The 22,368-nt window shown below is 39.7% G+C and overlaps 1 protein-coding gene across 1 annotated transcript in view; it reads left to right on the forward strand.

Moving 5' to 3' along the window:
- Positions 1-1,699: 1,699 nt before the first annotated feature.
- Positions 1,700-22,368, forward strand: part of plekhg2.S (pleckstrin homology and RhoGEF domain containing G2 S homeolog) — an 83,777-nt gene continuing 63,108 nt past the window's right edge. The window contains exon 1 of the mRNA XM_018233369.2: positions 1,700-1,995. Coding sequence (XP_018088858.1) covers positions 1,910-1,995 — 86 coding nt within the window. The 5' untranslated portion in view covers positions 1,700-1,909. The remainder of the gene's footprint in view (positions 1,996-22,368) is intronic.

Genomic DNA, 22,368 nt, shown 5'->3' on the forward strand with positions numbered 1-22,368 from the left:
TTGCTCTGGTGAATGGTTGTTGCTACGCAAATTCACTAAATTGCGGATTTTACTGAACGTTACCTCTTTCGCCAGAGTTTCCTTCGCCACCTCAGACCACGCAAACTGCTGTAACGAAGCTAAATCTTCCTCAATCTGTCAATGAAATCATATCTTGCACCCTGGAAAGTCATAAAAAGTGTAAAAAAAACGCAGGCGACTTTTCTATTTTTAAAGTGGTATTGCCTTAAAAAGTCCGAACTATTAAAGATTTTTTAACACATTTTAGGGGCATGCCACAAATATTTTTCCAATGGGGCTGTACTCACACAGGCGCGTGTAGGCGCCGAACACAGGAAAAATGCAGCATGTTGAGTCTCAACCTGCGTTCGGCTCATACACGCGCCTGTGTGAGTACAGCCCCATTGGAAAAAATGTATTGCATCTATTCCTGCGCTGAACGCAGAAAAACAGAATGCAGGGGCGTGCAGGTAAAAAGTTCAAAAAATGCTGGCAGCTTTTCCTTTTTTGCCTGCAAAAGATCTAACGTGAACTTTTTTGGGGTAGCCGGTTTTTCCCATACATTTTCAAACATATGGAACATTAATTTTTTGGGCACATGTGTAGGGCACTATAATAACTCTACTGTCTTTATTAAGGTTCCCTGGACATGTGTTTTTAAAAGTGGAATTTGTAAGTATTTGCACCAACATTTAACATAAAGACGTCCATACCACTTTAAATTTCCCACCATTTGCACATTGACCTATGTGCAAGATCACTAGTGAATCTGAATGAATGCTAGCGCACCTTCACTATCAAATGCTCGTACTGCCGAAGTATCGCTAGCGGAAAGTCGCCAGTGTTCAGCGCCCAAGACAAAACTCCACATATTAGTGAATTGGCGTAGTCTGAGCACATTTGCTTTTGGCGAAGTGTTGCCATGGGTGTGAAACGGACGCTGGCGAAAAATGGCAGCTTAGTAAATCTGCCCCATGGAAACTGCCGTTTACGTGCTGATGCTGAGAAGGCAGATGGATTTATAGAAATGGCTGTGGAAAATATTAAACCTCCTTCCCTGGGAGACAGTAACCTGTATCCATCTCAACAGTATAGTAGAAAGTGGTTGGCACAACACTTCAGATCTTTACGTAATGCAGGTTCCAATGTCCACTTCTCAATGGTACATACAGCAGAATGGAAGAGCACCACTTATCCTATGAAGAATAAAAATGCCTTTATTGCACAATTTCTAGGTCATTACAGGCCATGTTTGCTCTTTATCAAGCTTGATAAAGGGCCAAAACGTTACCTGAGACGTTGTTGTAATGCCCTAAAAACTGTGCATTTTTATTCTTCATAAGATAAGTGGTGCTGTTCCATTCTGGTTGTCCCATCTCAACAGTAATCAAACTAATGAAAAAAGTAGTTAAAAAAAGACTGTGGGCAGTAGTTGAACTATAATTCCCTTTGTATTATGGCACAACTACTGACTACTGTCATTTTCTGTCTCTTTTCTTTCATTGGTGTAAACAGGCAGATGCCCAGAGCAACGTGGGCTTGCAGAATACTGGAGTTGGCTGCTCTGGAGTTGGAGTGGTTAAGAACAGCAGGAAATGTTCCACTTTCCCCTCCTGTTTCAGACCAGTCTCACCCCCTCTCAGCTGTTTCTCCCTCCCCTCACTGCTCCCCTCTCTCCCTCCCCCCTCTCTCCTTCTCTTTCTCTTTCCCCTCCCTGCCTGATTGTACAGCCCCGGCCCCTGATTTCCTCTGATTTTGGACTGTTCCTTTCTCTTTGTAGAGACACCAGTCCACTTCCACAGTGCACAAAGGAAAGATGTTCCCTCTGTCAATCAGAAGGTGTGGGATGTGGAATTTGGATTAGTGGAACGGGCCACTTACCTGACAGTGGAATTCGAAAAACAGTTGAATGCGATTTGTGTCAAAGGATGTAACTTTGGGCAACTCTCAGACAGGGGACTTTCCTGCTTGGGAATTAGGTGCTGTACAGACTGGGTAAGTACAGAACTCTACATAAAGTACAACATTGAACAATTTGATGGGTTCAAAGGATTCAAGGTCAGATACAGAGACCCCTGTACTTGTGTCTGATAAAAAATGTTCATGTTCGGAGACATAACTGTTGGGAAGCTGGCAGGGCTTGGCATCTTGTTATTGGCAGTGAGACACAAAGTGGAGACCGGGCACAAAGATCCTCTCCATCGCTCATCCCATTGTCAAGATAATCTCATGAAGCTGCATTGGTTTGTTGCTTGTTGTACATTTGCTAGCTCCCTTACCTGCTCATTGGTCTGACTATATGGCAAGGTGTGAGTGGTACCAGTAGATAACAGAAGTGTCAATGTACCCAGTTTATGGGCTGGGATTATTTTAGGATAGGGGTCAGGGGATATTGGCTCAGGGGTCTCAGCATCAGATGTGTCCAAGTTATTGTCAGTGTATATTTCAGGGGTGTCCAACCTGTAAGGATCTGCAAATATCAGCACTCCTCTCACTACTGGGGGATGCTAGGGGTTGTAGTTTAACTACAGATGCAGACTAAACTAATTCTACTAATGCATTTGTTCCTCGTCCCTCAGTTCTCTGACTCTGAACCAGCTGGTTAGGTTTGGCTAGAGAAAGAACAGGTGTCGTCCTGGTGGCACCCTGCTGTGGCACTGTAACTGTCAGAATCCTGCTGTAGTGGATTATGGAGCTGTAGTTCAGTAATACCTGGAAGGAGTAAATTTGAACACGCTAGATTACACAGCACAGATCCAGTGCCAGGCCTCACTATTTGCTTTGACTGGTTTTATACAGAAGTCTAATTGTAATGTGTCTTGTGCCTCTTTGTGTAAACTTTGTGCGTGCTGCCTTCCTCCATCCATTGTTCTCTCAATGGCCCTGTAACTTTGGCGAGTGCCCTCCCATCCTCCCATACAAGTCTTTGTACAAACAGCAGGGGTATGGAAAAAGTTATATCTTCTACTTCAGCCATTTCACTCTCTCAAGCTTGGATTTGTTCTTAGATTTTATTTACCATGTACTGAGTTTTTGCTTGACATTATAAATATCGTTGAAATAATCACTGCTTTTTCTAGTAAGAAGAAAAAGGTCCCCTTCTGTTTACAGTCCTAGCCCTCCATTCTAGTCAGTTTTGAACTAACATTAGTAGAAAGTTCATAAGGCTAGTCCTGTAGGCTCAGTCCTCATCAAAGACGTCAGAGGCAGACACATGCTCTCAGTGGGGGACACAGTCCATTAACACCACAGCACTCCAATTCATCCTATCCAGAACTAAAATAATGCTCAGATACGTTACTGATATTAACGTCTGAGAGTAAGATTAGCCTGGGGTTTGGTTTAGACTTAAATTTGTTTTCTATTAGTAAAATATAATGAACCATATTACTGTAGCTTTTAACTTTATTTTAAGGAGGGTTATGGTAACACAGTCAGGGACGGACTGGGCCAGCGGGACACCGGGAAAAAACCCAGTGGGCCCCCTGGCTCTTGTGGGCCCCACCAGCCCAGATCCGCACTCATATTTGCAAAATTCTCCCTGCCGCGACCTCCACTTTGCAGGGGGCCACGGCAAAACACAGTGCATGTGTGCTGCGCAGCAGTGGCACGCCGGAGGGGGGCCCTGGACACAGTGTGTGTCACAGTGGGGCTCAATTATCAACACTGGGCAAATTTGAGCATGGGCAGTAACCCATAGCAACCAATCAGTGATTGGCTTTTTCAGACAGTTGCAGGTAGAACAGTGAATGCAACAATTTGATTGGTTATGGGTTAATGGGTTACTGCCCAAAGGCAGATTTGCCCATTGTTTATAAATAAGCCCCACTGAGTATGCTTAATAGTAACAGTGACTTTGTTCAATTTTCATTCATGCTTGACCCCTAAAATTTACTTCATTACGTTTTCTCAATAACTTGTTAACCTTTACCATTGTCCGTACGGTAAACTCAGTTCTGTGAAGAGCAGAACAGAATAAATGGGGGATGAAGAAGGTTAATAGTAGGGATGCATCGAATCCACTATTTTGGATTAGGGCCGCACCACCGAATCCTTCGCGAAAGATTCGGCCGAATACCAAACCGAATCCGAATCCTAATTTGCATATACAAATTAGAAGTGGGACTGGGAAAACATTTTTTACTCCTTGTTTTGTGACAAAAAGTTACTCGATTTCCTTCCCTGCCCCTAATATACGCATATGCAAATTAGGATTGGATTCAGTTTGGCCGGCAGAAGAATTCAGCCAAATCCGAATCCTACTGAAAAAGGCCAATTCGGTGCATCCCTAGTTAATATTATATAGAAGAACAGTGTTTTGAAAGGTGTGTGTTGATTAATTTCATTGAAAATCTACCTTGTTGACATAAGCGCAAGGGCTTCAGACTGGGTCCTTAGGCTGTAAAGCAAAAAAAAGGGCAGAATTTGATTTGGATTTAACCTAGGCCTCACTTGTGTATAATGTTATGTCCTGTTTTCTAAGCAAGGAAAAAAACATTATGTTGCTTTAGGGGTTTGGGGTTCTTCCAGTTCTGTACCCTAAATATTTTAAATCACCTTACAGTTAAATGTATAGTATATGATAATTTGTAGATTTTGGCCTGGAATATACACCAAGGATGTGTGTGCACAGAAGTGCGTGTGAGCAGAAAATAGAATATTGCCCTAGAGACCAGCCAATTTAAATGAGAATGTGTGCTAAGGAGTTACAGAAATAAAAGGCCCTGGGTCGGTGCTCGGCGGATGTTGAGAGGTCGTGCATTCCTAAGGAGTGGGATAATCAATGAAAATGTTTGTAGCCGTGAGCGGACCATAAAAGTATGCAAGTGGAGAAACAGAAGACAAGTGTGGAACGAGAAGAGACCAGAAAAAGCAGGGGGAGCAGGGTTTCCCATTCTTATTCCCCCACAATCTACCAATCTTTTTTCTTCACTCAGACTGAATGTTAGGGAAAAGTAAGCTCCACAACAGTACTTAGATGTTCTGCAGCCCACATTACTGCTTTATGAGATATTCAAGGAACAGTAACTTTTGGTTTTACCTCTTTAGGGACTTAGGAGAGCCCTGAACTGGACAAAGTTACAAGGTCACTGTTTAGCACTGAAAGCAATTAGCAATTTGAAACCCTTGAGACACAAGGAAATTTTGTTTTAAGCAGGTAAAAGTTTAGCATCAAGATCAGGGCCGGATTTCCACCTGCACTGCCCCCCGCGTAAGCGCTGGAGTACCAGGGACGCTCAGATCCCTATAAAGCAATATTTTGCCACCCAGGGCCTTTGTGACCTTGCAACAAATCCGGGCCTGATCAAGATGAAAGTATGTAAATTCAACAGTAAGAGGAGAAAGTATTCAGGGGCTTCCCAGTTTATGGGGTCCATGTAGCTAGAGGTACCAGAGTATAAGTGCTGCGGCATGCTTGTATCTTGCTTTTGTCACAATAAGTATTTTCAACGACAGAGAAAATATCAATACCAAAAAAAATTGCATTTTGGGTCAACATTTTTGTGTGCAGCAGAAGGCAGTTGCTATTAAACTCATTGGCTGCTCTTACAGAAGGTTTGGATGATCCAAAGAGAAACCTTCACTTGTGGCGTTAGCTTTAGGCCCATGATAAACTGGCCTTTTGACCTCTGCTGCCCTCAGTGATAGTCAAAACACAGGTGGACCTTGAGTGTTTAAAGATTCATGTATCATGTGCAGGGAGATCTAAGGGGTAGATTCACTAAGCGCCCAATTTGCACTATCGTCCGATTCACTCAAATCTCAACACTTCGCCAGGCGTAGATTCGCCAGAACAACGCTAATTCACTAAAATCCGAAGTTGCGTCCAGGGCGCCAAACACTGGTGAAGTATCGCTAGCATTACTGCGGCAAGTGAAGCGAAGTTGCGCTAACGTTGGCTAATTTGCATACGGCAGGAAGTTAAATTTCAATGGACGTATATGTTGCAGCAAGTACATTACACTACACAAGCCCGGGAAACCTAAATAAAAGAAAATAGAGTTATTATAATGCCCTACACATGAGCCCAGTGTATAGTTTATGTGCAATATGTTTGGAAATGTAGGGGGGAAGCTGGGTACCCCAGAAAAAAATTACGATCTTTTGCAGCCTATCACCCTGAAAAATGAAAAGTTGCCAGTGTTTTTTTGGGATTTAAATTTTTTTTTAACTATTTTTTGAGGAAGTCCTATCTACTCTATTGCACTTCACCTGGTCTGAAATGGCGAAGGCAAGTCTGGCGCAAGAGGTAACGTTCAGTAAAATCCGCATCTTAGTGAATTTGCGTAGTTAAGTCCATTTGCCAGAGCCCAGCTTCGCCAGGCGTAAGGGAGCAAATTACCACTAGAGTCTATCTCCTTCGCTAGCGAAGTTACTCCAGCAACCGTTAGTAAATCTGCGAAGCTAACGTTAGTCACTTTAGTAAATCTGCCGCCAAGACTCTTTTTGGATCATTTGAATTCCATGAGAAAAGCTGCAGCATTTAAATGATCCTTTGAGACCTTCATTGGTGCTCTAGAGGGGAAACGCTCATAAAATTAGTGCTATTAATAATATTTATATTGGGTCTGTGCTAACCAATCTGACTGTTTATGGGTCTTTTCCTTCCCCAACTAATGGCTTCTTTTTTTCTGTGTGAAATATTTTCAACCCCAGCTGTATGTGTTTGACAAGCATTGATATTACTTACACATTCCATGGGAAGCCACTTTGGAGTAAACGTCAGACTTTTATAATTGTTATGTCTATACAGTCCCAGTTCAGCTTGTGTAAGTCAGCAGACAGATACAGTGACCGCATACTGGTCTGCCAGAGGTATGTTTATGTAAAACTGGCAGGATTGTAATCAATAAAAAATACAGTAAATAAATTCAATAATCCAGGATTTTGTTTTTTTCTCAAGAGACTCTAGTTTGAAACCAGTTGCGTTTCACATTCTATTTATTTCTGTCTTATGAAGGAAGAAACATTTGATTAAAGAAGATCACTGAGATCCGCCATAAACAGACCCATAAATTAAGAATTACAGCAATAAACCAATTTTATAATTAGGTGCAGGGACAGGTTACATTAATTTGCACATCTGCCTTCATTCCCAGACCAAAAATATGGAATTCTCTTTTATATGATCATTTGTGGCACTCGTATAGCACCAATATCTGCTCATCTTTGAATAATAGTATGACTTTGCCAAGAATCAAAGTTTGTTGTATAAATAGCAAATATAAAACAAATATTTTAATATGATGTAACAACAGAATTTCCCCTCTACAAATCTTTCCCTTGCCCCCAAGACAGGGGAATGATGATGTAGGGATTGATATTTCCAATGGAACATGCATTAAAACATGACCTTGCAGCTAGGGACTCACACTCATCCTTCTTTTTTTGTTGTGTTGTTTATATTTGTCTTAAAGGGGTGGTTCAGTTTACTTTTAATATGTTATAGAATGGCCAAATCTAAGCAACTTTTCAATTGGTCTTACTTTTTTCTATAGTTTTTGTATTATTTGACTATTTTCAGCTTTCAAATGGGGTTCAAAGAACCCATCTAAAAAGCAAATACTCTGTAAGGCTACATATCATCGTATTCAGGCCCTCTCCTATTCATATTCCAGTCTTTAATTCAGATTCATGGTTACTAGGGTAATTGGAAATCATCTCTGAATATTACTCTCTACATCATACGTTAGGGCAGATTTACTAAGCTCGAGTGAATAGTCCGAATAAAAAAGTATTCGAATTTCGAAGTATTTTTTTTGGGTACTTCGACCATCGAATTGGTCAAATTGATCAAATTCGATCGAATCGAATGATTTGAACGATTCGAAGTAAAAATCGTTCGACCATTCGATAATCGAAGTACTGTCTCTTTAAAAAAAACTTAGATTTCATACTTTGCCGAAGTCCAATGTTAGCCTATGGGGACCTTCCCCCGCACTTTTCTACGTTTTTTTTGGTCGAATAAAAATCCTTTGATCAATCTCTTAGGGGGCCGATTCACTAAGGGTCGAATATCGAGGGTTAATTAACCCTCGATATTCGACTAGGAATTAAAATCCTTCGACTTCGAATATCGAAGTCGAAGGATTTAGCGTAGATAGTTCGATCGTAGAATCGAAGGATAATTCCTTCGATCGAAGGATTTTAATCCAACGATCGAAGGAATATCCTTCGATCAAAAAAAAATTAGCCAAGCCTATGGGGACCTTCCCCATAGGCTAACATTGACTTTGGTAGCTTTTAGATGGCGAACTAGGGGGTCAGAGTTTTCTTAAAGAGACAGTACTTCGACTATCGAATGGTCGAATAGTCAAACGATTTTTACTTCGAATCCTTCGAATCCTTCGATTCCAAGTCGTAGTCGAAGGTCGAAGTAGCCCATTCGATTGTCGAAGTAGCCCAAAAAAAACTTCGAAATTCAAAGTTTTTTACCTTCGAATCCTTCACTCGAAGTTAGTGAATCGGCCCCTTAAAATCATTAGAATTCTTAGATTTAAATGATTTCATCATTCGATCGAACGATTTTTATTCGATCGTTCGATCGAAGCTTCTGCGCTAAAATCCTTCAAAATCGATATTCGAATTCAAGGATTTTACTTTGAGGGTTGAATTCGAGGGTTTTTTAACCCTCGAAATTCGACCCTTGATAAATCTGCCCCCACATGTCAATTAAAAGGTGAACAATCCCTTTAAAGAAGTATTAAAAATAAATATTAACTGGTGTTCTAGTTGCAAAACCCTCCCTTTACTTTTTATATGTCTGTACTGGCACACATAAACCAACATTCATTATACCTAATTTTGGCCATATGCAATAATGACCATGTACATGAATGGATAACTATGCATGTAAATATGTAAATGTTGCTAACCAGAAGTCTGGGCTCATACATCCCAGATGAGCCCATAACCACATACAATCAGTGAATTAGGTCATCATTTTGCCATAGTTTGGCATAATTACTGTTGTGCAGCATCACATTTGGCTCATTGTGGAGATCACTTGTGTCATTATACAATAATAAAATAAGGTCAAAGATTGACCAAAGTCACCTTCACTATGCCACCAATATATTTGTTTTAAATTTCTTATACGTTTCCATGAACAAATACTCTTTCAAAGATTAATAATACCTATTTTCTGTGTTACTGTATTAGTCATTTTTAAATACAGTATATTGCTGGCTCGAACCATAATGATGCATGCCATATGGTATATATTAAATACATAGGGGGTTATTTATCAAGGTCCGAATTTATCTCAGTATTTCTAATATCAACTCCGAATTCCCGAATGGACCTTATTTATGAAGAAAAAAACCTGAAAAAATAGGGTCGGGCAAACTTTGATTTCCCTGAAAGCTCTGAATTGTTCGGAGTTTTGCGCAAAACCTACGATTTTTCCTGAGTTTTCAGAGTTTTTTTCGCAGAAACCCTGAAATCATCGGATATTGGTACGGACATCAGTGCAGACACTGGAACCTTCACCATTGACTTATAGAGGATCTCGAGAGCTTTTATATGCGGGGGTTTCGGATTCTGAATTTTTAGACCATCGGACTTTAATACATCTCTAAAAATTCAGCGTTTTTTTTTTTTTGCTCCGAAAACTACGAATTATTCAAGGTTTAGATATTCGGAGCTAGAAAAATAACCCCATTAAAGTTCCATATGTCCCAAACATACTGCATTACATACCAAATGTGACCTGGCAAAGGACAACTGCAATAAACATTCATTCGAAATCTCAATAATTTTCAACCTTATTCATAAATGTAGTTGCTATCGAAAGCAGTATCTGTGTTTACTTTGCTACTTCTACTGCTGCTTGTTTGACTACAAAAATCATTGTATCAGAAAGCAGGTCTCATAATCCAAGGGGCTGGGGCATATTAATCAAAGAGTGAAACTAAAGCTCACCATGGTTCAGTAGATTAAATTCTACCACTGTCTATTTATTTCTATGGGATTGTTAGAGGCATATTTAGTAAGAGGGTGGAGTGTTACTTTTACCCATTGAGAAATATTCCCTTCTAAACCTCATGGAAAAAAATGAAGAAACGACTAGAGAGTGGCAGAATTTCCCTCTGGTGAACTCCCAGATGTACTGTAATTTTCACACTGCCTTGCAACCATCTGTTATTCTCCTTTTCAAGTCTGTTTAATCACAGAGTATGCAAGGCACTTTGGGAACTTGAGTCTTGAGGAGATTTGACAACTTATTCAATGTTTTATAGGAAAAACCATAGAAAAAGTTTCACGCCAATGAAGACCACAGTGTTCCATTCAAGGCAAAAAAAATTTAATGTTTTAATGAATAAATAATAATATCAAAAATCAGGGTCGGACGAGATCATTTGGGGTCCTCCAGGGCTGAAAAACGAAGGGCCCTCCTGGTAGTCCCCGAGGGCCCCATCCCGACCTCCAAACTTGCATCGCAGGCATGCATGAAAGATGCACCATTGAGCGCATGCTGATCGACCAATTAGGGGGTCTGGGCCGGCAGGGGCCCACTGGGTTTTTTCCCAGTTTCCCGTCCGACTCTGTTAATATGAACCTTTTTTGCAGGTCTTTTTCTTTAATAAACACTGGCTATTAAAGGTTTCAAAGAATATTCTTTAGTATATATATATATGTATTTGTGTTTTTTGGCTTATTTTTATAAGCTCCTTAGAGAATTTGATTACATTCAACAATAGATTTTCTTTAATTATGCAAACAAAATTTGACTTATGAGTAGTTTAGGCTTGTAATGCCTATGGCGCACTGGATGTTTGAGTATTTGCAAAGCCCTCTATGTTATTTCTTTTTGTATTAAAAGAAACTTGTTTGACATCTGTCTAACTTTGTTTAGACGTGTTAGAAACCTATTATCTAGAAAACTCTGAATTATGGGAAGGCCATTCCCATAGACTCAATTTTAATGATATAATTCAAAATGTTTTAAATGATTTCCTTTTTCCTAATAATAAAACAGTACCTTGCACTTGATCCAGGGGTGAAACTACAGGGGAAGCAGACCCTGTGGCTGCATGGGGGCCCAGGAGGTATAGGGGCCCAATGAGGCTCTAAGTCATATACAATTTCAATAAATATTGGTAAAAACAGGTCAATTTCTAGACATTTTGGAGAGCCAAATTATGGAAATATCCTCATCCGGAAAACCCCATGTCCTGAGCCTTATGAATAACAGATCCCATACCTGTATAACATTTTAGATTTAGTCGCCTGGCTACAAATCGCCTCTTCTTCGGGCAACTAATCTCCCCGAACTGCCTTCCTGCCGGCTAGAATCTAAATCGCTGGCGGGATGGCACTCGGAGCGCTCCTCATGTGGAAACTTCTTGCGACTTTGGAAAACGAAGCGATCCGAGTACCATCCCGCCGGGATTTAGATTCTAGCTGGCGGGGAGGCTTTACGGGAAGATTAGCCACCCGAAGAAGAGGTGATTTGTTGCCGGGCGATAAAATCTCCCCGAATCTTAATGTGTGTCTCTTCCCTTAGACATTATTGTTGCCTAATGGATACTGTGAAGTTAACAATGCACATTACTTTTTGAATAAAACTATATTGCAGGGTGTCTAAATATTACTGATGTGTTGTCTACTTTTAAGATAAAGACACACAGGGCTAGGGATCCACTTTTCATCTTTGTGTATCTGCATTGAAAAAAATAGTTTGAGTGTCTGCACAATGATATGCCTCTTACAAAACAAGGATCCCCAGTCTCATGTGCCATCAGCCTTAGTGAGCTCCCATTTGGTCTACCAGCACAAGGCCGGCTAATTAGTGATGGGCAAATTTTGCGCGAAATTCGCGAAACGGCAAAAAAATCGTGAAACGGCGCCGACGTCTAATTTTGCCGCGAATTTTGGAGGGCGTTTCGCGAATTTAGTCGCTGGTGGTGAGTCGCGCAAATTCGCCGCAAATTTGCGCCTGGCGAATAAATTCGCCCATCACTACGGCTAATACCAGAACACAAGAGTTTGCATTTTCACAGACATTTGTGCAAAGCCATCAAGAAGCATATGGAAGAGTGGACTGGCTGTTTCTGCAGAGAAGTAACCAGGTCTAGCATTTGCCTTAAGCTGGCCATAGACTCAAAGATCCGCTCGTTTGGCGACATCACCAAACAAGTGGATCTTTCTCCGTTATGCCACGGCATGGCTATATCGGAGGTAATTCGAACGTACGCCATATGGCCGAACGATCGAATTACGATACTCCAAGGCGCTCCGGCAGGTTGGTCGCTTAAAAATCAAACCTTCCCGATCTATATCGTGGCCAGATATCGATCAGGAAGACCCGTCGGAATCCCCCATACACGGGCAGATAAGCTGTCAAATTGGTCCAAACGACTGATACCGGCAGCTTTATCTGCCCGTGTATGGCCACCTTTACACTGCTATGAAAAATGTAAATTGAATTTTCACTGAAAGCAAACATATATAATTTTTTTGTAAAATCAAAATAATGATTTGTCAGGCAATTGCTGCTGGGGAACTCTGGCTGTCATTGCATGCACTTATCTTACTAGCGAATGGGCTAAGATTCAAGAGTTTTATATGTTACGACTTTCCTTCACTGCATTGTGTTTGATTTTTTTTCTTTTTAATATGTTTGTTTGGTGGGCAAGTACTGTCTATATTTCTGCTGATGATACTAAACTGGACAAAACGATAAATTCCGTGCAGGATGTTGTATCTTTCCAAAGAGATTACAGACTTTTGTAGAAATAACAAAAATACCAGATACACATTAAATGGTAGTGTGTGTAGTTTAAGGGGTTCATTTACTAACAATCGAATTGCTTTGTTTTCCGTGAATTTCGAAAAATGTTTGGCTTTCCTATATTTGTAAATATGACATTGGCATCCCTGTATAAACCTGAAATAACAATCCGCAAATTACAATCCTCTATGCTTGAACCTAGTGCAAATACTGCTAGGCCTTTTGCTTTGCTCCTTATATATGCTTTATATATATATATGTTACTTTCATTTATAAAACCAGCTCTAGTGTGTATTTTTTCAAAAAGTATAAGTCTGTGTTAGTATTTGGGTTTTTTTTCTTTATGCATTGTTGTCTGAGTAATTTCATTGAATCTAATGGAATGAATGCAATGTTGCACCAGTCTTTGTGAGCATTTAATATTTCTTTATTATGATCTTGCTGACATGAGATAAAACAGGCCACATAAAGAATGATAGAGATTATAATAGAGAAGAATCAACACCAAGTTATGCAGCTGGAAGAAAACTGTTGCAGAATGGGAGCACTAAAATGTAACAAGCAGTGGTGTAACTAGCAATACAGCAGACCCTACAGTCACTGGGCAGGGGGCTCAGGTTACAGGGGAGCCCGAATCATGGAGTTTTAGTCTTCTCTCCCCAGCCCCTCTCCAAAGCATGGTGCAGCCCAGTAGGTGAGGAGCAAGTGGGTCGGGAGGGGATGAGGGACTGCTGTAGGACCACATAACTACACAGTACTATTCATGTGAATATAATAATAAAATCAGGGGGCAGTTACTTGAGCTCAGTGCACTGTGCACTCTTTGCCGCAGTGAGGCGGCCTTTCAGATGCCGCAATTGCACTCTTTTCACTGGAAGAGCCAAAATCCTGAAGCCAACACATGTTGAGCAGAGCAAATAAGCTGGCCTTTTTGTATGCTTGACTTCTCAATCTACTGCATTTGCTTGAGCAGCGTGCTCTGTTTTCTTGGTAGTTACACCACTGGCTGCAAGTCAGAAATACTGCACACCGAGCTACAATTTACTTCAGAAGGTTTATACTGGGGAACGTTATTATAGGACTGATACAAATTGATATCCAGATTCCCTGACCGTAAATCAGCATTCACACTGCCACTATCATGGGTTCTCATGTGGACTAATTCTACTTTACATTGAATAATATAAACTCTTTCAGTATAGCTCAATCCTGGGAATAGAAAGTGAGCAGTTTCTCCCTTATTGTCACATTAAATTCAGTATATTGCAGAGTATCCAGTCCATCTAGGTATTTCTAGTTTATACAGTGTTTTCAGCTGAACTCCTCTTTTAGCATTGTGTTTTTGAATGTTGTCTTCCATCGGAGAGTAAAACAGGCAGTAATGGGTTATTTTGTTTGTGTAAATAAGCTGGTGTATACCGTATATATGCCATATGTATAGAATTATTTATGTGTGATTGAATAGGTACCTATTGTTGTTAGCTTTTAGTCCTCTAGAGGCTCTCCTGACATTTTAACAGAGGTTTTTATGATATCTGATCTCAGAAGTATTTTTGGAAACATGTCAGATTTTTTGGACACAGTCTAATTGTTACCATATTTGGTTGGGTCAGAGAGCATGATCTGAATTTTTGTGTAGAAAAGAAAGTTCTGTGTAATGAAGGCCAAGGTGACAATGTGTGCTACACAGCTCTGTGTTTTGGGGCCCATTGCACTTGTGTGTTTTTGTTTGTTTTGAAACTGTGTTTCCAGTGTGGGAGGTTTAATGATGAATGAAATTATAAAATGGTACCAAATTGAGAGGATTCCGGAAAAAACATTAAACTATGTTTTCTATGTTGGTAATGTTGAAAATAATACTGTATCCAGACATCCACATTTATGCTTCTGAGTCTGATAACTGTATTCAAAGTAAACTGCCGTTTTAACAGTACAGAAATAGGAATGCATTTAAAGTCTAAAGTTTGTTGTAATGCTGTATTTCTTAGATTGTACATGTTTTGAATAGGACCCGGTAAGATAGGCTGATTTACTAAATTACTTGTACAAAGCACAAAATATGGGCAACATATTTTTTTGTACCCTCAATACACCATATTTCCAAGGATACCTCTATGACAGGGGTCCCCAACTTTTTTTACTCGTGAGCCACATTTAAATGTAAAAAAAAGAGTTGGAGAGCAACACAAGCATGGAAAAGTCCATGGGGATGTCAAATAAGGGCTGTTATTGGCTGTTTGGTAGCCCCTATGTGGACTGGCAGCCTACAGGAGGCTTTGTTTGGCAGTACATCGGTTTTTATGCAACTATAACTTGCCTCCAAGCCTGGAATTCAAAAATAAGCACCTACTTTGATGCCACTGGGAGCAACATCCAAAGGGTTGGTGATCAACATGTTGCTCGTGAGCTACTGGTTGGGGACCACTGCTCTATGATAATGTCTACTGCTGTCTTGCACAAAGCATTGCTCCCAAATACAGTCTGGCAAAAATGGTACAAGCCAACACAACTTGCACGCATCTTGTTGGGAGAAATACATGAGCAGCCCATGAGTGTCCATCTGCACAACAATTTCTAGTGCCCTATTCAGTAGTGCCTATTAGTGAATAGTGAAAAACTGAGTAGCACATGATCTCTGTGCTACAGAAAACAAGATGCTAAAGATATAAATAACTTTGTGTTCGGATATTCAATGCAAATGAGTATTGTGACATACATGCCTGGGACCTAAAGTGCACGAGTAATGCCCAGCTCTGCTTCTTTTGTAATCGCACACCATTTATTCTTTTGGGATAGAGTTATTGCAACATTGATCTGTTTAAAACTGATTGCTGCAATTCTAGAACAGATGCAGATAAGATTTCCCCAAAGTTCTGTTTAACAGGTCCCATTTTGCAGCCACCGTGTCCCTCTAGCAGGCAGCTTAGAGACAAAACCTAATGCATGTCATATGCATAAATAACACACACAGTAACTAGACTTAGAGGCAAATTTATCAAGGGTCGCCATGGGATGGGATGGCGCCAGCGAGCACCACGGAGTGATTCTCTTCTGCTTCTTCTTTCTTTGCCTGGTTGCACAGTAGAATGAATAACCGAACGGTAATAAAAAGACCTACTATAATGTATCTGTGCCGGGAAATTTGAAGAAAGAAAAAACAAGAGAAAATTGCTCTGTGGTGCTCACTGGGGGAACCCTAGGCCAGTACAGTTTTCTGCTGCTAGGAGCAATGGACCAGGTATCGGGTAAGAAAATACAATCAATTGGTGGTGCCAAACTTTTGGCACCTCCATGTAAAAAAGCCTTTCCTTCTGCGTTAATAATTTGTTGGCATATGGGCTGAAGGTGTGTGTATATATCTATATATAAATATTATATACAAAAAAAACTGGAGCACCATTTTCTAACTAGAGCCCAAAGGTAGCTTTGTAAATCTATATCTATCTATCCTATATCTGATTTATGTTCACTTGTTTTCCTGTAATTGTACAAACATTAGGAACCCAGTGGTGCAGATCAGACAGTAGAAGACCTTAATTCAGAAAACAGAGCTACTTCTTTGTCTGGATATGTATGCTTATTTATTTAGTGACATATTTGCTACAGATGAAATACTCATGATTGAAAGTAGCTTAACAGACTTAACAAATCATAAGAGGAAAAACAGTACCCCTATAGTATTCCATGTAGAGATATACATTACTATGTAAAATGTTATATTGCTTAGAGTATGCTTTTGATCAGTTTTTTATAGATTCCATGATATTAGCCGTTTTTAATTTGCTAATATAATAAGCATCTCATGAAGCATTCCTGCTCAGTTTTGTTGCTCAAGGTGAAAGGAGCAATAGAACTGAGTAAAGGGAAACATCTTGCAAGATGATCAAGTTTAATGCCACACAGAGCTGAAACTTGGCCTGCTGAAAAACTCATGCAGAGAATCAGCCCCTACACTGGAATCATTCCTTTACCTTTCCTCTACCCAGATCCATTGTGTGGGCCCAGGTGCAGGCAGCAATTTCAGCTACGAAATGCAAGATTTTGCAGTTCGCCGCCAAATATGGAGCTGATTCTCGGCCTTTCAGTCCAGTTTACATTAAACTAAAGTATTTTGCTGTGAATACAGTTCTGTAGACCAGGTTTAGTACCATGTCCTTTAACTTACCTTGGTAGTATCCCTATATCTTAACCACTGGGCTGGTGTTTCAAAGGTTTTTTGCAAGATAAGAAAGGTAATAGACAGGAGAATTTTTTCACCAAGAATAGATGCTGACTCTGTTTCAGTTTTAAATCCTGTCACCCAGACATGAAAAGCTGTACAATAAAAGTCCTTTTCAAATTAAATATGAAACCCAAATTATTTTTTTTATTTAAGCATTCATAGCTGTTGTAACGCATTTAAAAATCTCAGCTGTCAATCAAATATTGATTGCCCCTCCTCTATAGTCATAGAGGTCTGGCAGACAATTACTTTCACTTTCCATTCAGCACTTCCTAGATGTCACTGCTCTCCCCACATTCCCCCCGTTCTCTTCGTCATTTAATTGTGTAACCAGGACATGGGGATGGACATCAGGTCTCCCATTCTGGTGCACAAACAAGATTCTGAGATGATACAAGTCTTGTCTTAATAACAGTGTCCACAAAATGGCTCCTGCCTGCTTGCTATAATTATTAATTCCCAGACGGTAGAAAACAAGATTCAAATATTTTTACAGTGTAATTAAAGTTCATTTTGTTTGACTAACCTGATAAAATAGAATTTGGAATTGTTTTTTTGGGTGACGGGTCCCCTTTAAACAACATACAGTAATAGTATAAAAAAGAAACCTTTGCACAAACAATTACCCAAGCTAATAAATGCTATTTTGCAACATTGTCACATGCAAAAAGTTTGTTATGACACTGAGGACGCATGCCCTCAATTTTATATATACACACATACATAGGTTGCATTCCTCTACACTCACTTCTATGCTATCTGCTGCCTTATTCTCTTGTTCTCTCTTAACTACCTATCATCTTTCCTTTCTTTTTTTACCATTCTCCTGCTGTTGTAAGACCCTTTTTCTATTCTGTTTTACTTACCCTTTCTTTCTTCTTTCTCAAATTTTGTTCTTGCTTTCCCTTTTCTCTCTTCATTTTCTTTTCTGTATTTTCCCATTTCTATTCCCCTCTCTCCTTTTTAATATTTTCCTCTTTCTTTCCCTTTGTCTCTCTACTAGAGAGGAGAATTCCCTCCCTTTACCCCTTCCCTATGCTTTCATTATTTAAAATCCCCTTCCTTACATATCCAATTTACGTAATATGCTCTCCCATTTGCCTTTTTGTTGTCCCCCCCACTCTTCTCTTTTATTTCCATAAGAGTTTGTTTGTTCTGACTCTCCCTGTGTTTCTGTTCTTTCTAGCCCCTGCAACCATATTCTTCCTATTCTTCTAATTATGATCTCCATTTCCTTCATATTTTCTCTCCCTTTCTTCACCTTAACTAATACTTTTGATATATTCTCATTCTCCTCTTCTATTTTTTATGCATATCCTATGCCATCCCTTATATTTTTTTTTTCTATGTTCTTTCCTTCTCTTTCCTTTAGTATCTACCTTCCCTTCTCCCTGTCTTCCCATGAAGATACACCAGGGTATATGGTGAATGAAAGAGAACAGTCTTTGCTCCAGTTGCCAATTGATCATGCTCTTTCTTTTCAGTAGAAGAAAACTTTGCTCTGATCAGAGTGTTTGGTCACTTATACTGTAGAAGTATATATATGTCGACAACATATTTTTATCAGATTTTCTTAATATACATGTATCACCAGTATGTTCCTTAGTAATCTGAATATGAGATTTCCCTAATATGCATGATCTACCAGCAGCATATACCTGTAAGTCTCTATGATGTGACTTTGGCTCGGGGAGGGGTCCCGAAAAAAATTATGCCGGGGCCATGGCCAAAGTTATGCCAATGCTTATTTGCAGTAGCATAACTACAGAGGAAGCAGACTCCATAATCGAATAGGGGGTCTGCGGGTGACCCTTGAAACACAGGAAATTGTGGATAAGTCATGATTTCAGCAGGAAGAGGAGTGGCTGCTCAGAAACAAAAATCTTGAAAGGGAATCTGTAATATACACACTTCCGAAACTCCCTAAAACTTACAAATCTAAAGCTAGCTGAGACATTTAAACCATGCACCTACCCACCCTGGGCACACCTATCTATATTCAGACCCGCCCCAACTGTGATGTGCCCCAAAACCCACCAACTCCCTGGTTGACTCAGGAGAGGACGAATAATAGTTTGGAAAGTGGTCCCACTGTCTAAGGTTTTCTGGTGAGCCCCTGGCATCCCAGTCCAACACTGTTTAGTTTACGTACTTTGACACTATTCCACCTCAGTTGGGACAAGTGAGAGTTATGTGTATGTAGAGTACATGACCAGATGACATGCAAATATAATTTGGGACTGCTCAGCTAGTTTTAATGCATATTTGCTGCACTGATTAATTAACTAAAGAAACAGTATGCAATCTACTGAAAAATTGGTACACAATTAAAGCAATTACTCATTAGGTGCCACTAAGTAATAAGCATATGAATAACATGCAAAATGAGATTCACCATTGTGTATATTACATTATAGTTAGTGATGGGCGAATTTATTTGCCAGGTGCGAATTTGCCAACGTCAAAAAAAAATGGACAAATGGAAAAGAATGCTTTTCAGTTCCGTTGTATTTTTATTATTGTGTGTTTTTGTGGGGAGATAGTGTGGTAACTTTCCTGTGGTATCTTGATGAATGTGGTGCTGTTGTTGGGTCAAACATAGCAACAGACTATCATCGATAAGGGGAAGAGCATTTTCTGTTCTCAGACTTTAAAAATCAATGCCAGAAAGATCTTCCTTCCCATTCTGGTTCAGTCATACAGTGTAATCTGCCTACTTTCAATCAAGCTCCCATTCCTTCTGAAATCAAACATACTAGCAGTTTCAAACTTATAGGACATAGCCTACTGTTTCTCTATGATGATATACAGAGACAAGTGAATGCAGTTACATGGTGTGACACCTATAAGGATATTTATAAGATAAACCCATTGTGCATCACTTTTCAGCTCAGTTTTAACACACATGTATCTATTATTTATACTGTATAGAGCCAACACATTTATGTAGCGCTTTATAAAGATTATGCATCATTTACATTACTCCCTGCCCTAGTGGCGCTTACAATCTAAGTTCCCTATCATGTACTTGGATCAACATTATGAGACTGAAGTGCTACCCATTGACTAACCAGAACACATAGGGGGTTTGTTATCAAAGGTTGAATTTCGAAGTTATGTAATAAATTCCAATGTACTCACAACTCGGACGGGAGGTTATTTATGAAAAAATTCAAACATCTAACATTCGATCGAAAAGGAACGACCTGAAAGTTATATCCTTAAATGTCAGGAAGGCTATTAACATCTTCAAATGGTTCAACGGACCTCTGCCATTGACTTCTACATGAACTCGGCAGGTTTTAGGTGGCGAAGTATAGAATTAGAACTGTTTCCAGGGTCGAGGTGTGATAAATCTCACATTTGGGTTGGCGGTTTTAAATTCGAAATTGTGAGTTTTTACCCCAAAAAAATGGAGAATTCGAATTTACCATTCGAACCTTAGTAAATCTGCCCCATAGTTAATTGTTTTGCTATGCAGTGTTAATTGTGTGACTGTCTCTTGTTCTGAGAGCTGAAGATTACTGCAGGAGAATGAGAAAAGAGAAGTGTTCTTTGACCTTGGCAGTCTGAAGATCATTGGCAACTCTATTTAAGATCAACTCAGTGGAGTGTGCAGGTCAACGGCATAGGGTCCAGCAGACACTGAAGAACAGAACCGGCGCACACATATCACAACAACAAGGATAACAAATAAAGCACTGATTTTGCAGCAACCCACTGCGTTGGACTGAAATTCATCACTTTTTGTTCTATTTGATATTGGCTTCATTGGACGGAAGCATAGTGATTGAACAGTCTGGTCGAATCCACTCTATTCTAACAAGGATAACCTGCGTGCTTAAATGCAATGGCATATGGGTGCAAGTACTAGAGTGCTAAAGGGCACAAGTTATCACTTAAAAAACACTTGCGTCCCATGGTAGGCTGCATTTTGCTCCATGTACCATTATATCTGGCACAAGCAGCAGTTTTATACTTAAAAAGGCAACATTTAGTTTGACAATGTAGCATATCAACCAAAAACTCTTAAATCAAAAATAGCATTTTAGTTTGTAATATAAACAGAGTTATTTGCATATAGCCACATTTCTCTCCATTTCATAAAAAGTAAAATGGAAAGAGCTGCGCTGATGGCTCTATTGCACCCTGGCAAGCTGCGATCTTCACCTTCCACCATAGTTTTAGGCATTGAGCACAGCCTGCACATATTAGGAAAAGGTGCAAGTGGTGATTATTTCTATGCAAATTTGCTCCCCTTAACACTGAAGCACTTGGGCCCTGCTTAATCAAAAACACGGAAACATACCCAAACCATCATTCAAACACACAGACTTTTTCCTCTCTCATAAACCAGCAGCTGCAAACATATAGCCATTTATGTACAACGTCAGATCCTACTTTATGCAAAAGCATACATCAGTGCAATCAAGCACATAATAATTTCTCAATAAGCCGCTTATAGAGCCAAAATTGTGTAATATTCTCTGCTATCCAGTGAGACCTTTGTTTTAAAATGGAGAGTGAGGGATTAGAGTTTGTCATCAGAGAGGAAGCCAGAGGTCTGACTTCAACCCCAAGAAGTACAGAACGAGAAGAAGGGATCTAAGGGATTGTGAGAAGATTTATACAAGGAAGAAGAAGGTGAAGGGGCATGAGATTGTGAATATGAATCACTGCAACACTCGGTGTTAGCTTTATTATGTATTTCAAAGTACACTGAGCCACATATATGTTCAAAATCAGAAAAACATTGCATTTTTTAATACCTTGTGCTGTTGTAATGGCAACTTGCAAATAAAACATATGACAAGGCAGAAGACAGGGAACTACAGAAAAGCAAAGTATAACATGGCCATGAAATAAAAGTGAATCAAGATAAGGGGAAATGAATAAAGATATTTGCCAGGAAGACAGGAGGACTAGACAAGACAGAGGAGGCCTAGATGAAACTAGAGATGCCCCAGGCTCAGTTCAGGATTAGTAGAATTTACATTCAGCTGAATCTAAGTGCCTTGTTAAACCAAATTTGAACTGTAATTATCATGTAACTCTTTAAGTTATCTATTTAATTATCATTACCTGACTTTGTAAGTTTCTTTTTTTTAGGATTTGGTTCTGTATTCTGCCTAATCTTTTGTGATGGTTTTAGTTATTTGGCCTAATACAAAAAAATGGGCAGATAATAGGGATGCACCGAATCCAGGATTCGGTTTGGGATTCGGCCAGGATTCGGATTCGGCCGAATCCTTCTGCCTAGCTGAATCGAATCGGAATACTAATTTGCATATGCAAATTAGGGGCAGGGAGGGAAATTGCGTGACTTTTTGTCACAAAAAAAGGAAATAAAAACATTTCCCCTTCCCACCCCTAATTTGCATATGCAAATTAGGATTCGGTATTCGGCCGA

This window comes from Xenopus laevis, chromosome 8S (assembly GCF_017654675.1).
Source record: "Xenopus laevis strain J_2021 chromosome 8S, Xenopus_laevis_v10.1, whole genome shotgun sequence".
NCBI lineage: Eukaryota > Metazoa > Chordata > Amphibia > Anura > Pipidae > Xenopus > Xenopus laevis.